The sequence below is a fragment of the Lingula anatina genome, chromosome 2 (assembly GCF_051362555.1).
Source record: "Lingula anatina isolate TDL-2025a chromosome 2, LinAna3.0, whole genome shotgun sequence".
NCBI lineage: Eukaryota > Metazoa > Brachiopoda > Lingulata > Lingulida > Lingulidae > Lingula > Lingula anatina.
Genome location: NC_141768.1, coordinates 27,331,370 through 27,348,522, shown reverse-complemented (window position 1 = coordinate 27,348,522; position 17,153 = coordinate 27,331,370). Strand labels below are relative to the sequence as shown.

Genomic DNA, 17,153 nt, shown 5'->3' with positions numbered 1-17,153 from the left:
ACTTGTAACTATTTTGCAATTCAGGCTCACTCTGTATAAATACAAGTTTAATATGTATTGATATAAAACTAAGATGGCATTAAATTTAAAAACATCTTTCTCAATAGGGTTTCAGTTGGCACATATTTTGGGTATATTCTTGGCATACTTTGTCTTTCCTTTTATTTCTGACACTAAATAAAATGCAGATCTTCAAATTTTTCAACTGAGGTTCAAAGTGATATATCTAAACTCCAAATACTTCAAAACATTTCTGAATCATGCATATATATATATATATATATCGTGCATGAATCTGAAACAATAAGTAGCAAAATTAATATCTGAATTACTATAATTGCCAATCCAATGATGATCTGGTCTAAAATTGTTTCATTTCATTCATTCCCACAGATATTTGGATCCATCTATCTCTACGGGGAGCCTCACTAAATTGTTGTCTGTTATCGGCAAGTCCCAGTTAATTACCCCTCTAGCTGATTCGGTAGGCGTGACAGACATTTAAGCCTCTTAAGCTGACAGCATTTTAACATGAACTCCCAGGGAGTTAGGTTGATCCAGATGGATCGTTCTAGGCATGGGAACCCAGTCTTGGCTATCATTATACTACTAATATTTTTGTATTCATGAACAGACTACTATAGTAACCACAGAGCTAAAGAATACGAGAAGTCTTGTGTGGTCAAAGATAACATAACACTTGCCTAGCTATAATCTTATCACAAAAGATAATAAAGCTGGTCTATTCTATGTTGTAATAGAATACACTGCTGTTTACATGCAGATTTCCCTCTACCCAGTGGATATGTTAGATGATGTAACATAAGAATGTACCTGATAATACTACTGGTTGCAGCCTAGCAACAATAAACTATAGCATTTCTACAAATTACCCTCAGGCATATAGCCTTACTAAAGCAGATCAGCAAAGAAATTGTTTTAGCTGATATCATATGGCAACTGATCCTTCATTTGAAAGCAATTGTACAATTACTGTAGACCAAAATGTTTCTATATGCATACTACATTGTATATGAGAATATTATAAAGAAATCCAACCTTTATGAACATTTTATAAACGAACTTTAAAATATGCAATGGATTGGCTAAGGCCTTGACAATCTCTATCCAAAAGCTTACAAACTTACTCTGTATATAATGCTATATACATAATGTAAATATTTCAAACAACAACAGAGTATACTATTCTGACTTGCACTTTGCTCATATTCATATTGAAGAAAGTACGAAATATTTTGTCATATTTTACAATCTTACTTTTCTGATAGAAACATGTATGGGGTCTTTTGGTGGTATGACCTCCTGCCTCCAAGAATTGCAAGTTGAACGATGTGCAACTCCCCCCCCCCCCCCCCCACACACACACACACACACACACACATTTACTTCTTAATCCTGAACCTGGGTCCATTGAGAGAGTTTTATCTAATTCCTTTTTTACTGGAATTAAAATGATTGTTACAAAGAAAGACTGTTGAAGTACATAAAACATATAACAAAACAGAAAGCCCACCATTTATTAAAATGTTAACTTTGGCACTTGTGCAGTGCTGATAATAAGCCATAGCAAGATTGACCAATGCAGTACTTTGTTTACACAGAATATTACCCATGTTTACTAAGGCTTTTTCGCGTTAATATAACATTTGTCTTACTTCACTTTTGATCTTAACTCATTTTCCTCTACTGTAGTAATTGTTCAAATGAATGCATTTCATTTGTGCAAATTGAATGACATGAAACCTTACCAGATGCTCTACTTGCACAAGCAACTTAACCACTGCAAGCCATGAGACTTGAACTCATTACAATCTGACCTACTTATATGTCACGTGAACACCAACTGCATTCCGTATATTTCCGTAAAATAAATGTATCTTGTCTTAAATACATAAATATGTATATTTTTATGTATATTTCTTCGCTTAATGATTATATTTGTTATGATTTTGATTTAACAGCTGAAAATATGAAAAACTAGTGTTGTTGTTGATGTTCGTGGACTTCCGCTGGTGATAAATACCCGTATTTTATCATGGCGTTCACTGTGAAAGAGTGCAGATTATGTGAAGTGGAGTGATAACTGTGCTTTGATGCACGGTTTTGGGGAGATCAAAGCTGTAAATTACTCCACGAAACCTCGTATTCATGGTGATGTATGGAAGGAAACATCCAAGACTTAATGATGGGTAATTTCGTCAGACATCCCTTGCCACTTTCAAGGCTGGAACCGCCATATTTGTTGTCAATTTGCCCTGCAATTGATTTCGATTTCAAAACACCAAATCCATGCATTTACTGTATAACATGTCTGTTTTTTCGCCTTTACAGGTACTATGACAGAAACAAACCGAGTCCATATCAGGTAAATGAGGGAATGGCAGCTGACTGCAGAGATGACTTCATTGCAACCACTGCACTGCATTAAGTGTTTGATGAAAGAAGTACATGGAAGTTGGAAAGCCCCCTCCCCTTTTGACACATTAAGTTGGCTATAGATTCACCTTAAACAAACAGTGATTTGGGAACTATTAGTTTTCGTTCAAAAGTCCTCTTTAGATACACATAGTAAGAATGGGTTCAAATTGAGATTTGGTTAAATCACTAAAACTAGTAAAAGCGATACATTACCCCTTTCGAGAAAAAGCAGATATAAGTTAAAGAACTCTGAATATTTGCTTATGGTCATTGAAGCAAAAGTGATAAAGAGTGGCCCATTTTCAAATCTAAAAAGATACTTCCTATTTATAGAAGCCTATCTCTTTTTCTTGTACTTCCCTGTAAATTATTTTCCTGATCATCATTGGCTAGGCATTAATTACAGCATGGTTTTTGGGTAACTTGCTAATAAACATGTAGCAATTGAGATATTCTGTAGGCTTCACAGTATGTGCATTGTATACAGTAAGTTGGATTCCCCAGCCTTAGAATATTTTTATATTGAAAAGGCTTTCCGAGCTATCATGATGATTTGTTTTTTGTTGAGATGTACAGAAGAAGGCATTTTTAAGCTCCTGTTAATGTTACACTAGCACTATAAAGGAGAAAACATGTCTTAGGAAGGTTCTGCTTTTTCTTTCGTTGGAAAGTATGTGATTTGGTTAATTGTACCACCAGCATGATACTCGAGGTACACATGATTTTAGTCCGACCCGTCTCATTTAATTTCAGTTGATGCACTGATAAATATATAAGAAATGTCAGACATGCTGAAAACTTTTCAGAATGGTTGGACATTTGGACCGGCAGTAATGTAAAATTTGCCGGACCGAATGGATTTTTGTCGGACTGAAAATCGCCCTATTCATTTGAAACAGATGCTACCAGTACGATTAGGGTAGCTTGCTTTGTTTGGGAATGTGATAGGTTGGAAATGGAAGGGAAAAAAACGCTTTGGGTCTCATATAATTTTATTAGTGATGTATGTCGAATGATGACTGTAAATTCAAAAATGCAGCCCTTTAAACTCTTATCGGCCTTTTGGCCAGACCAAGTCCAATATTTTACCGGTCCAGACAAATTTTCCTGGTCATGACCGATCGGACCAACAGTTTCAGCATGTCTGTATATAAGAAAAAGTTAAAAGTTTGAACATGATATACTTACTGCAACTGTGATATCATGCATAAAAAAGATATAGAAATTACAATATAGATGCAGTAGTGTTTCCCACTTCCTAGTATTGCATTTAAGATGAAAAGGCTCAGAAATCTGTATTTGATTTCTGTGGTTTTGGTGGTTTTAAAGTATGGTTGGTATTTTTTTCTTAAGCAAAGGAACTGTAATGGCAATGATCAGACTAGGCCTGTTGCGACAGTTTTTACAAAGAGAATGATAATATCACCAATAATGTGGAGAAACATAGATCAGTGAAATTCAAAGTGAAAAGGATGAGTGAAACCAACTGTTTGTAGTTGTGTTCTGTGCTTTGCCATTTTGTCATCTTGGTTAATATTTTGGTGAATACAGTCCCACCATTTGTTACGTGAGAAAATTACTTAGATAGTTTAAAAATTTCATGTTTTTTTTAACACGTAAATATATGTTCTTTTAGAATATGGATAGATACCCATCAAGCAATGCATCAGCCAATTATGGAGACCGTTTTAGTGATAGAAGAGACTCACCAAACTTTAAAAGATACAGGAACGACAGTCCAAATACTCGAGATAGTAGGGACAGTCCAAGATATGCCAACAAATCCAGTTACGTGGAAAGACAAAAAGACAGAGTGGAAAGAGGTATGCCGGAGTATGACACAAAAATATTTAAGAGAAAAAGAGGGGGGTAAGGTTGAGTTGTTTAAAAATGCTTATGGTTAAAAGTATACTTTAGCTGTTTGAAATTTTCTCTTAGTCATATTTTCTGCCTACATATTCTGCAAATAATTACCCAATTGCTAATAATTACCCAATTCAGGCTTCAAAAACTATAAAACCCCTCAAATATTTATATACCTGGGTAGTTTCTACTGAATAAAACAGGAAGACGTGGCTAAATCATTGAATTAATATGGTCCAGTTTCCACTGAAATGTACAGAAAGATGTGGCTAAATTAAAACTGGTCCAGTGCAGGGCAAGTATGAAAGCAGTTACATTTATTTGAAAAAAAAACTTATTTGTCCAGGATCCAGTGGTACACCAGACAGGAGGCAGAATGCGGTGTACAGTGATAGAGGAGATGATGATAGGCATAGCAATCATGTTGATAGGAATCACAGAGACAAGGAGCCTAGGAAAGAGAAGGACAAGGATGTAAGTTTGATAACAGGGATGCCCTCAGTATCATTCATTGTGCATGTTTATACAAAGGTACATGGAAAGCTGATTTTTCTTGTTCGCCAATGATTGGAATACTGGAAATAAACTATGAAAGAGACCAATGAGTATTACATTATAATTGAAAATGAAAAAGGGGGAAATATGTAGCAAATGTTTGGTTTCAGACACTTAGTCTTTCATGATTTAGCCTCCTCAACTTTGCATCCATGTAAGAAGGGATTGTTCTCTCTGAGCGACATATAAAAATTTTAAAGATCAAACTGATCTAGAGTATTGGGTGTTGGCTCAGTCTTAAATTATTTTTGATGAAGAATCATTCCACAAGATTTCCATTATTTTGGAGGTGGGGGGAGGGGGGGGGATGTTTGAATCCTTGTAACTATTTGCTGTTGTATTAAAGTTCTTGAGAATATTTTATAAATACTTATATAGTTATAAAAGTATGGTCTGTTTCTACATATGTGGCATGGGCAGCATCTCTGTTATGATTTGGAAAGTGTTCATTGATGGGGACAGGAATGAAAAATGGGCCCCGAGACCTATCTTTGAAAATTAGTCTTACAATGTTTATTGAAATGATTATTTTCTAACACTGCAATATGTGTCATTGGTATCTGCAATAGTATTTCAGGAATAGATGTACCAGAACTGAATTTTTTAATGTCAGATAGTGATCTGAATGTGAGCTACTTGCGTTTTAAAAAGCTGATCCATATTGATGGCTTTTAAAACAAAAGTTAGGACTTGCAGTTGTTAGTTTCAGAAAATGTCAGAGTGATATACTAGTCTATGCTAAGTGCACTGGAATATCATCGAGACTTATAATCACTGAAAATAGTAATTTATTAAATAGGCCTGTGTTCCTCCTTTGAATAACAATAATAGCTGAATGTTTACCTAAGTAAGTTTTAATTATCCTGTTTACTGACCTTTTTCATTTGATATCATCCCGAACATGCTTAAGTTGCTGATTTGTATTTTAAGACGAAGCCATCTATAACATTTGTCATCTTAATCTTGCAGGTGCAAAAAGCAGCATTGCAAACAGTTGGGGATTGGTCAGAACATATTAGCTCCTCAGGCAAGAAATACTATTACAACTGCAAGACAGAGTTTTCACAGTGGGAAAAACCAAAGGAATGGTTGGACCTGTAAGTATTGAAGGAAATTGCTTTTTATGAAAGCAGTGCAATGAAAATATTATATTTCTGCATGAAATGGAAGAGAACAATATTACTAGAGTCTTGGCATGTGAAATGTTCTTTTCTCATGATTTCTGATATATGTTTCATAAACTGCTTGCCTTTTCAGACCAAGCTCCAGTAAAGATGCAGAAAAGTGTAGTAATGATAAGCCCCTTCAAACAGCACCAACTAACAGAGGTGAGGAAAGCTTTCTATGTTCAAAAGAATTAATGGCATAATGTAGAGAAAAATTGGACTTGTGCATTATTATTATTATTATTATTATTATTTGGAATTGAAAAAGTTATTATTATTTTTTTAAGCCACAGAAAACCGTTATAAACATTCCACAAGTGGTAGTGGTGGTGGCCATGGAAATGATAGACCTTATGAAAGGAACCATAAACCCTCCCCATCATATACACAGACTGCATCTTCAAGCAGCTCGAGGCATCCAGAGTCGGGCAGACAAAATTCACACGATAGATACAAAAATTCCTCCTCTATGGAATCTAGAAGTAGTAATCAGGAGAACAATGCACAAAGGCCTGTTTCATCACATCAGTCAAGAACTGGAACATATGCAGACTATTCAGCACATGTGCCCAGCCAGTCAAGTGCAGATTATAGAAAAAATACACCCCCATACTCAAGAGGGTGGTCTAGTAAGGATCAAAATGGACCTGCAGATACTAATGGCAATAGGATTCCTACTGTTATATCAAAACCCACTCATACAAGTACAGAAAACAGGAGGAATGAAAATGAAGGTAAGGACTTGGTAATGTGTTATTATAGCATCTGTTTGCTTGATATATTTGTCCAGTAAATTAGTTCTTTGCATGATTTGTCTTGCTTTGCTGTATTTGTTATTTGGGATTTACTTATTTTGCTTTTGTGGGATTTCTTGAAGGTTAGAGAATATGGTTTTCTCCACAATGCCATACCAGAAGGGGCTTGTTATACTAAAATATATCATTTGGCAAAATGATAGTGTGTATTTACTTCTGTCTTACTTAAAATACCCGAAAAGTTGTCTCTAAAATAACACTTATGAGTACACATATATCCATTTCTGAACCATAGCAAATTATTGCCAAAGTGGAATGAATTGGTTTAGAATTTGGCAGCCGGGTAGGGATTGGGTCAAAATAAAACAGGTGGCTCATGATTTTAGTAAGGCAGCTTGTTTTACAGGGGCTTCAGATCATTTGAGTGAACATTGGGCTATTAAAAAGAAAAGAATTGTTTGCATTATTGGAAGCTTTTTGACAGATTTGGTCCTTTATTTCTCCTCCATATAGGGTATATATCTCAGTTGATGGTAGATTTACTGTATGTAGCGTTATTCAGTGTTGCACCATTGTGCCGTTCAAGTGTTGTCTTCATTTTCAGGCATGATGTACCTATGAGGGTGCAAAATTACAACAAATGTCCCTTAAGATATAGAGTAGGGTGCCTATCTAAAATAATAAAAACAAATATTATTTTCTTAATTTATGACTTACATACGCCCAAAACAAAACCATATTGTTCATTCAGGACCTGTTAGGTATTCTAAGATGCCCAGTTTTTTGCAGTGCAGTGTATGAGTGACTGTCGTTAGCAATTTTTTTTCAATGACACTGATTTTATTGGTTATATTCTAAGAATGTTTTGGTTTACATCAAGTAATGGCAAAATGTCAAATGGGTATTTTGTTAGATGTGCAAATAACTAAGAAGACTAGGAAGCTGCCCCAACTTTGAGTTCAGAAATAATTATATATATAACTTACTAGTTTTGATATTTGCCATTTTGTGTTTAAAAAATTCATGTAATTCCCTTTGATGGAGCCTGGGGTCTGAGCAGAGCATGGCCCAACTCCCAAGTGATGGCCACAGAAATGGCAGTATAAACTGTAATTTGGCCACTCATTTTTTTTCTGCAAAATTTTTGGGAGATGTTTCAGAAAAATGTAAAATAACTTTTCCCTCTTATTTAGCCTCTGTCAATAGTCTTAAAGGAGTTAAAAGTGGAACCTCATGCATCGGATATTAAATTTTTGTGAAAATACTAATAGAAAGGGGAACACAGAACATGTTTCTTTTGTGGAATAGATTGTATTTATGGAAGACCTCTGGAAAAAAGAAAGAACATTTTCCATGATTGACTTAGTGCCAATTTCATTTGATACCATTCTCGAGTCACTGCACTCAGTGAAGTGTTTGCTTACCAAGTAGGTATACATTTAACAAAAGCAAAATACCATCATTGATGTTTGTATTGAATACTACATTACCATCACCCTTGCTGTCAAAATGCGGCTGTTTACTGTTTAATTCCAGACTATTAACCAATTGAGATCACTTCTTTAACTGGTAGCGCTTTCTGTAATCAGACCCTGGATTTAAGTGTGGGTTATGTTAATTGAGATGTGAAACAATGTGTGGGGCATGTTGTTGGAAAAGAGGATATTTAAGATGAATTCTTGTTAAGATTTCACTGCATAGCTTGATAGAAAAGAACAGGCAACATTTGTAATTATTCTGTTAAGGGACAGATGCTTTGTGATATGGTTGCAGCTGATTGGTTCTTGACAAAATCAATGTGAGCTGAAAAAGTATAACTTTTTTTGTGACAGACAAAAGTAAGGCTAATGCAACTTGAAAACTTTTTCAAATGAGCTCATTGCTAAATTGTCATAACTGCTGCTTTTGAAAAGTTGTGAGCCATTTAAGAAATGAGTTGTGGTAGGTTTCTCTTGTAGCTGCACTTGTACTGTCAATACCTATGATGTATAACAATATAAAATGGTCGTTTTATTCAACAATTGCATTCTGTTATCATCATTTTTATAGATAGCCGACAAATGGAAGACATGGACATTTCTCCAGGGAGCTCTCCCAGCAACTCTCAGTCAAACTCTAGACCCCTTTCACGGTCCACCACGCCAATTGTCGCTGCTAGCACACCAAGTTCAGCCACCCCCACTTGTAGCGTAAGCAAACCCACCTCCAGTCCTGGATCTGGAATGAATCAGCAACATCTAGGGGCTGGTGTCAATGCTTTACCTCAGTTAATATCCCAGCTAGGAGAGAAGGCCCTGCAGAATATTGATAGGCAAAAGTTGACAGAACAAGGTAGGTCTGTGGCTGTTTGTAGCAGTGTTGTATGCATTCCTGCTATTCTCTCTCTCTCTCAAATATATTTTACAGTATCTTTACATCCTTATTTGAATGCTCTTGAATATCTGCTCTCATTTAATATATGGTGTTATATTTCCAGCTTTGCAAACGCTTCAGAAGCTTCAGCAGGCTTTGTTAAGCAGACAGACTACATTAGCACAAAACAGTAAGTTTCACAGGGGCATTTCATTTTCAGGATCTCTGTAACCAATGTGTGTTCCTAACTTTAGGATATTTATTTTTACATACTGCACAAACTTAAATTTTATTTGAAATTAGTAATTAATGAATCTGAGTCATATTGTATTGCATTATTTTTTTCTTGCTTGGGACATGTCAGTGCTGTTCTAAATATGGCATGCTTCGAGAGGCCTCAAGAAAAATTGCTACTCTGTATCTTCCACTTTCAGCTCCAGGCCACTCCCCTAGGACAAGTGCAGTTGATGTTCCTAGTTCATCCCCATACCACCCATCAGTTCATCAATCCCCATCAGTTAATAGCTCTTATCAGAAGCCAGTAGTTTCCCGCTTACAGCCTGAAGAGGACAGTAGGGGAGGGAGAGATAGCCCGCGGTCAGAACATAGTGTACGGTCTTCAGGGTAAGTATATCTTATCAATTAAATCAACACAATACAATCTCAGTCATATTCGGTTTGCCAGTAACACAGTTAAGACATTTTGATATTTATTATTTAAAATTCATTTAGAAATTCAGTGAGCTGGAATGATGGTCAAGAAATATTGGGACTAACTTTCTCATTTTGATGTATTCTTTATTCTTTATATATTTTATATATTATATTATTTAGCTCATGGAGAAAGTAGATTTAACAATTAACGTGCTCTCCTTTGATGTATTCTTTATTTAGCTCATGGAGACAGTAGATTTAACAATTGATGTGAAATTTCATTATCCACTGAGTTATATATTGGATCTTTAAGAGCTGTATGATTCCATTTCTGCACATTTCTAGGAGGGCTAGTCCTACACCCAGCCACAGTAGTGTCCAGGGTGTATCTGTGCCATCCTTGTCAGCTGTCAAGTCCTCTACACCACAGCTGGCACCTTCTTTAGCCAACTATTACAAAGAAAAGCTAACTGAGCATGTGAAAGGGTGGCAGGCAGATCATGCTGAAAGACAGGTAATTTAATGAGGTTGTTTAAAAAAAGCCAAACTTTAACTTTTAGTTGGAAAGTTGAATTTTGTCTCTCAGTTATAGACATGGTGTAATTGTTTATACCAGTTATTGGTGTCTTGATTTCAGTGATGGTCATATTTTGAGAATATTTTGTCTGTCATATTTTGAGAATATTTTGTTTTTCTTCAGAATTTGATTAGTACAGATGCTACAGGTGTAAGTGAACTTGACCTGTACATATTTTGATATATGTTTCAATCAAAGTGACAGATGCTTGTATTAATTTTTGCGTGAAAGTGAACAACTTTAATATGTGAATTCTAACCCACTGTCTAATCCATATTATATTCTGGCCAAATATTATAAGCCTACTTCTTTTTTCTGCTTTAGGCAAATCGTTATGCTGAGGAAGCTCATAATGTTGGCAGCCTTTTGTGTACCAAAGTTTCAACAGAGTTGAAGAAGGCCAGGTCATTAGTCAGGGTTGATGAAATTCAAGCCACAATTCAAGAACAAAGGTATGCATCAATTTGAATTATAAGAAACTTTGTAGAGGCAACATTCTGATAATGTATCTGATTTTTATGTTCAGTTGAGCATATGAAGTAATATTGTTGTAAAATTTCTGAATATTCTGCACATGTGTGAAATCTAAGGAAGTATTTATTCTGGTAATTAAGTGGTTGATATTTTTATGTACAGACACAGATGTGTCTGTACATATTGCCATCACCTGCGTCTGTCGTCGCCGATGGCGATGCCGTCGCCGTGCACTTTCCTTGTAAACACGATAAGTGGAAGGCAGTTTTACTTTTTGGCTTTATATTTACAGAGCTGATGAATATTCATAAAACGCAGGTCAAGTTCGAAAATCAGCATGATCCGGCCATTTTTGTAGAAGTTATGCTGTTTTTTCACTTTTCAGCATATATGCAACCTTGTAAACACATTTTAAGGAAAACCGTTAGGCCTGTTGTCATGAAACTCACAGGAGTAATCAATCTTACTAAAACGCAGGTCAAGTTCGAAAATCAGCATGATCGGGCCACTATTTTAGTAGTTATGCGTTTTTTTCATTGTTCAGCATATATGCAACACTGTAAACACAATATAAGAAAAACAGAAAGCCCAGTTGTCATTAAACTCACAGGAATGGTCAGTCTTACTAAAACGCAGGTTGAGTTCAAAAATCAGCATAATCGGGGCATTATTTTAGAAGTTATGCTGTTTTTTCACATTTCCTCAGATTTCCTCAGATTTAATTCTTGGGCATGTTAATAGCCTTATTATTTAAGTAATAAGATACATAAAAGCGTTTGTTTGACATTTCCTGCATCTTTACAACATTGTTAGTTGATTATGTAAAAATGATGGTAAACTTGTTATCGCAGGGCTAGACACTAACTTTTATGAGCACCTGTCCTTCGGACAGGTGGTCACAAATTTGACCTGTCCGATTTTCAAACCAACCTGTCCAACAAAACCAATTTTTTTTTCTATTCATACCCAGAACTTTGTAAATTGATATGTGTAGTCATACATTTAATGTACTTATTACCAAAATACTCAATCAAGTGAGCTGGGAAAATGCACCTCAAAGTGCATTTATTTTCAGGTAAAAAGTTGTTTTTTCATACTTGTGAACTCCTGAAGATTAAATCTTGCATATAAGGCTGTATTCCCAGAGCTTTTAGATTGATCTATCCCCGCGGGGAGTCTCACTAGATTACTGTCAGATAATCCGGCTTAAATGTCTGTCCCACCTACTACAAGCTGTAAGGGGGTAATTAACTTTCGTGTCTGCTCGGCTGACAGCTATTTTGTGTGAACCCCCAGGGAGTTAGGTTGATCTAAAGTAGATCGATCTAATCTCTGGAAATGGGGTCTAAGTCTGATTTAACAAAGTTCCAATCAGGGCTTCTCCTAGGATTTAGGGTACAGGGTCTACTAATTGTAAATCTGCAATTTGATAACAGATAACATGAAGTTTAACCACAGCTAAAAAAAAAAAAAAAGAAAAAAAAAAATACCCTGAGCGGGAAGTGGGGAGGGGGTACTGTTACATTAATTTTATTAAAATATTCAAAATTAATAACATTTGAGTATAGTTCAATGAAAAGTTAAATAATATTCATTTTATAATACTTATATCTATGTTAACAATTTAACTTCTTTTTTGGGTTATCATGTGTTTGATTTTTTTAAATATATGAATTAAATAAGTATAAAATGTTCTCCTTCTTTTTATTTAAATTCTCATATTTGTTATTACTAATGTCTTCCTTACATCAATATCATACTGGTATATGACAGCAATGTTAATTTATCATATTCCAGCTGAGCACTATTTTTTAACTGTAAATAACAAAGGTGATACTAGAAACATTAAAGAAAACATCATACAAAATTTCAGGTTACATTTTGGCAAATAAACAACATTTCAACAAGATCTTCAGTCCAAAAGATTTCACTTTCTGTAGTGAGTAGATAGCATACAACGTATTTGATTGACAGGCAGTATGTTGCCTTGACAACAAACTAGATATAGCCAGTTCATCCAGTTCAGTCTGGCTTTGTACCCAGGCAGCACAGTACTTGTGTAGTTTCTGTTTTTGGAACGGTCTTTATTACTAGAGCACGTAGACTTTGATCTAAATAAATATAAAGTAAAGAACCTGATAAGTGAATAAATTTTGTCTGATGAAGTTCTGGAGGGTGTTCTCTTTCATAATTTGGCGGTAAGTTTACTCAGACTTCGTTTTGCGACTGCATGTGTTTTGTGCCAAAAGTAGGTCACTCTTTTCAATGCCGTCTAGGAAAGGAATAAAAGACGTTAGTATGCAACAAAATATATTTTTTTAAAGACTTTTGCTCCAAATTTCTCACAAAACATGACCTGTCCGTCGGACAGCCAACCCTGCAACTTCACCTGTCCGAACTGATTTTTTACCTGTCCCGGACAGGCGGACAGGCGCTAATGTCGAGCCCTGTATCGTGTATTGTGCAATAAAGTGTCAAAAATGGAAATAAACTCATATCATTGCAGTTTGTCAGATTCAATCATTCACTATGTTCAGAATCTCAGAATGGAAGAAATTGGACATTTAACACTGTTCTATTGATATTTTTCACATCTCATCAATTTTTTTAGTTGATCTTATAAAAATGGCAGTAACCTATTAATTTTGTTTTATGTTAAAAAAGTGTTAAAAATGGAAATTAACCCATTTCAGAACAGTGCAGTCTTGTTTACATTTTGGCATTTTTAAGGTGTTACTTTGAAGTTCCATTGGCCTAAAAACCTTTGTTAGTCACATTTACTATTTGTCCATGATACTAATATTTTATTATTAAAAATTGATGGTCATTATGCTGTTAAACATTATGTAATATTGCATCAAAAATTGAAAAAAAACTATTTTGGGCACTGCTCCCATGATGACCATTTAAGAAAAACCATGTCACTTACTGTTCTCAAACAGTACAGTTAGTATGTACAGATGTGTCTGTACATATTGCCATCACCTGCGTTTGTCGTTGCCGTCGCTGTCGCCGGCGCCATGCACTTTCATTGTAAACACGATAAGTGGAAGGCAGTTTTACTTTTTGGCTTTATATTTACAGAGCTGATGAATATTCATAAAATGCAGGTCAAGTTCGAAAATCAGCATGATCGGGCCATTAATGTAGAAGTTATGCTGTTTTTTCACTTTTCAGCATGTATGCAACACTGTAAACACATTTCAAGGAAAACCGATAAGCTTTTTGTCATGAAACTCACAGGAGTAATCGATCTTACTATAACGCAGGTCAAGTTCGAAAATCAGCATGATCGGGCCACTATTTTAGTAGTTATGCTTTTTTTTTCACTTTTCAGCATATATGCAACACTGTAAACACAATATAAGAAAAACAGATAGGCCAATTGTCATTAAACTCACAGGAGTGGTCATTCCTGCTAAAACGCAGGTTGAGTTCAAAAATCAGCATAATCGGGCCATTATTTTAAAGAAATGCAGTTTTTTCACATTTCCTCAGATTCAATTCTTAGGCATGTAAACAGTTTCATTATTGAACTAATAAGATACGTAAAAGTGTTTGTTTGGCATTTCCTGCAATTTAACAACATTATTAGTTGATTATGTAAAAATGATGGTAAACTTGTTATCGTGTATTGTGTAATAAAGTTTCAAAAATGGAAATAAACTCATATCATTGCAGTTTGTCAGATTCAATCATTCACTATGTTCAGAATCTCAGAATGGAAGAGATTGGACATTTAACACTGCTCTGTTGATATTTTTCCCATCTCATCAATTTTCTTAGTTGATCATATAAAAACGGCAGAAAACTGTTAATTTTGTTTTATGTTAAAAATTGTTAAAAATGGAAAAAAAAAAAACATTTCAGAACAGTGCTGTCTCGTTTACATTTTGGCATTTTCAAGTTGTGACTTTGAAGTTCCATGGGCCTGAAGACCTTTGCTAGTCACATTTTCTGAATATCCATAATACTAATATTTTATTAAAGTTGATGGTCATTATGCTGTTAACCATTATGTAATATGGCATCAGAATAGAAGAAAACACAATTTTGGGTGCTGCTGCCATGATGACCATTATGGGAAAACCATGTTACTTATGATTGCCAAACTTTCAAAAAAGAAATACAGGACTAAAATGCAGTCTGAGTTGGAAAAGCAGTCTAAGTGACTTCTTTTTCTGGAAGTTATACATTTTCAAAGTGTAAACTTGTCACATATTTTAATTACATTGGTATTACCTGTTGAGGATAATTAAAATTTGATGTTGAATTTGCAGTTTAACATAATGTATTTTTGCATCAGAATTGACAGTAGCCTATTTTGTGCATAGTTATTTCCTGTTTTTTGTCTGTACATTTGACAGCTTTGCTGCCTTGTTCTAATATACCTTCTTTTCTTGTATTGTAGAATACTGTTCCTAAGGCAACAAGTGCTCGAGTTGGAAAAAGGGCCAAGTTCATTTATGTCATCAAATCAGACATCATCATCAACCACATAGCTACAGTCCATATATGGGACTTCTTTTTTTCGGTGACCAGCATTATGAAACACTGATCACTGTCCTGAAAGGAATGTGTACTGGTTAACACTAGAGTTGAAGCCCAGGGGTTTGGATTGATGGATAGAAGGCAGTTGCTACCACCAGTGCCAAATGAAGCTAGGTCGAGCTGCATTTCTTTGTGACTTGAGTAAATGTTCACGGGTGTTCAAAGAGCCATAGCTGTTTGTTAAAGGATGCTCTTTTTTTTAGGGTTAGGAAAGGTGATTTTGTTATAATGTTAAGGACTGCAGCATTTTATTCAGTGCTGTGAAATACATGAGCAGTCTTGCTACAAAGAGTTTATCTCAGATATAATGTGCAACCTTTACTGTATGTACAGCAAAGCAAAAACTAAATGGTCATCTAATGGTAAAATAAGAGTTCACGATACTTCATTTTTCAGTTCTTTGTGAAATAAGGTCAACAGGCCAGGTTTTTCTTTTAATATCATTATATTTGTTAACCTAAAGCTCCGGTGGAAAACTGTCCTCATGAGTAGACGGCATAGATTTGAGGTGCCATTTTGTGTGACACTTCAAAGACCTGCTATAGAGGTTTAAACTTCTCTCATCGCTGCACTTCGATTGTTATGATACCCTGTCTGAATATCTGAACAAATTAAAGTTTAACTGTGGTGAAGCTGGTCAAGTAAAAGTTTTTTTTTTTTTTTTTTTTTTTTTTTTTTTTTTTGTCCAGCATAAATAAATATGTATGTAATAATTATCTTCCTGTTGAAGTGCACAGTATAATAATTCTGCTTGCTGGTCTTTTAACATTGATATTTGACTGGGTAGACATGAAAGATCAATTGGTTTCCCTACTTATTTGCATGTGCATTTTGTATCTATTTATCATATGTCACAGGGAAGAAAGGTAATACTTGAAAGTGGTATTATTTATCATCACCGAAACTTTTAAATTGTAAATTTTGTACAGATTTTAGTGTTAAGCAGATGTAAGATAACTTAGACATTGTTGCTAGCTGTATTGTAGTGGTAGTCCTGCCTGCATTTAACTGGCTGATAAAGGGATAAAATGCATGAGGTACAGTGACATGATACAAAAAAATATACCACAAAATGTTAAATTGGGGTTATATGAAATGCAAGGTTTTGTTTATGTACTGTTGGCTATAAATGAAAATAAATGACTACTCCAGATAATCTTGTGTGTTCCATCAGTGTTTTCCCAGAGTCAAGAAGTACTTTAATAATAATGCTTTTGGTTTAGGGGGCATTTTTCCTGTTCAAACGGTCTGTTACAGTATGCAAAGCAAAACAAAAAGAAGTGGCATGATGTGAATACCCAATCGATGGTTTAATTGATTGAGGGAGAATGTTGGAAAAGCATTCTAAATTTTTAAGTGGGCAGCTGTTGAAGCCTTTTGTCAATCTTGGTCATAACACCCGTAGCATTTGGGGTTTCACATATTGGGGGATATTACATTGTTAGATCACAGTGTGAGAATGTTAATGACAATGAAGGTTGTTAGTTGTGGAAAATTTACCATGAAAAATTAAGTCCGCCGTTTCTCATCCTCGATTGCTTCTTGGCGCACCTGCTGCAATATTGGAAGGATGTGTCGAGTATTTTAATGCTATCATTATTCTTGAAGAACAATCTTATTGGCGACAGGGAAATGATATATTTGTTCAAAATTATAGTGTTTAATAAAGCATCGACATGAGACCAGTGATCGAATTTTGAATAAATATAGACGGAAAAAGACAACTATGAGGCGATTCCCTCCTGTGACGTCACCGGCTATCCCAGC

The 17,153-nt window shown here is 35.1% G+C and overlaps 2 protein-coding genes across 4 annotated transcripts in view; one reads left to right on the top strand and one right to left on the bottom strand.

The window, feature by feature from the left end:
• Positions 1-1,880, bottom strand: part of LOC106179610 (MAGUK p55 subfamily member 7) — a 29,264-nt gene extending 27,384 nt beyond the window's left edge. The window contains exon 1 of one of the 3 annotated variants that reach the window (XM_087007044.1): positions 1,770-1,880. The gene's annotated coding sequence lies outside the window, so the exon portion shown is untranslated. Of the gene's footprint in view, positions 1-1,407; positions 1,440-1,769 lie in introns of those variants that run through there. The other 2 variants (XM_087007046.1, XM_087007045.1) reach the window with 2 other exon arrangements.
• Positions 1,881-2,026: 146 nt separating this feature from the next.
• Positions 2,027-16,542, top strand: LOC106156827 (WW domain-containing adapter protein with coiled-coil). The gene is made up of 13 exons (XM_013532291.3): positions 2,027-2,210; positions 2,353-2,386; positions 4,076-4,262; positions 4,649-4,776; positions 5,827-5,954; positions 6,115-6,185; positions 6,311-6,757; positions 8,828-9,109; positions 9,255-9,320; positions 9,565-9,754; positions 10,130-10,298; positions 10,686-10,813; positions 15,247-16,542. The coding sequence occupies exons 1-13, from the start codon at positions 2,170-2,172 to the stop codon at positions 15,335-15,337; spliced, it is 1,962 nt and encodes a 653-aa protein (XP_013387745.3). The 5' UTR covers positions 2,027-2,169; the 3' UTR covers positions 15,338-16,542.
• Positions 16,543-17,153: the final 611 nt, after the last annotated feature.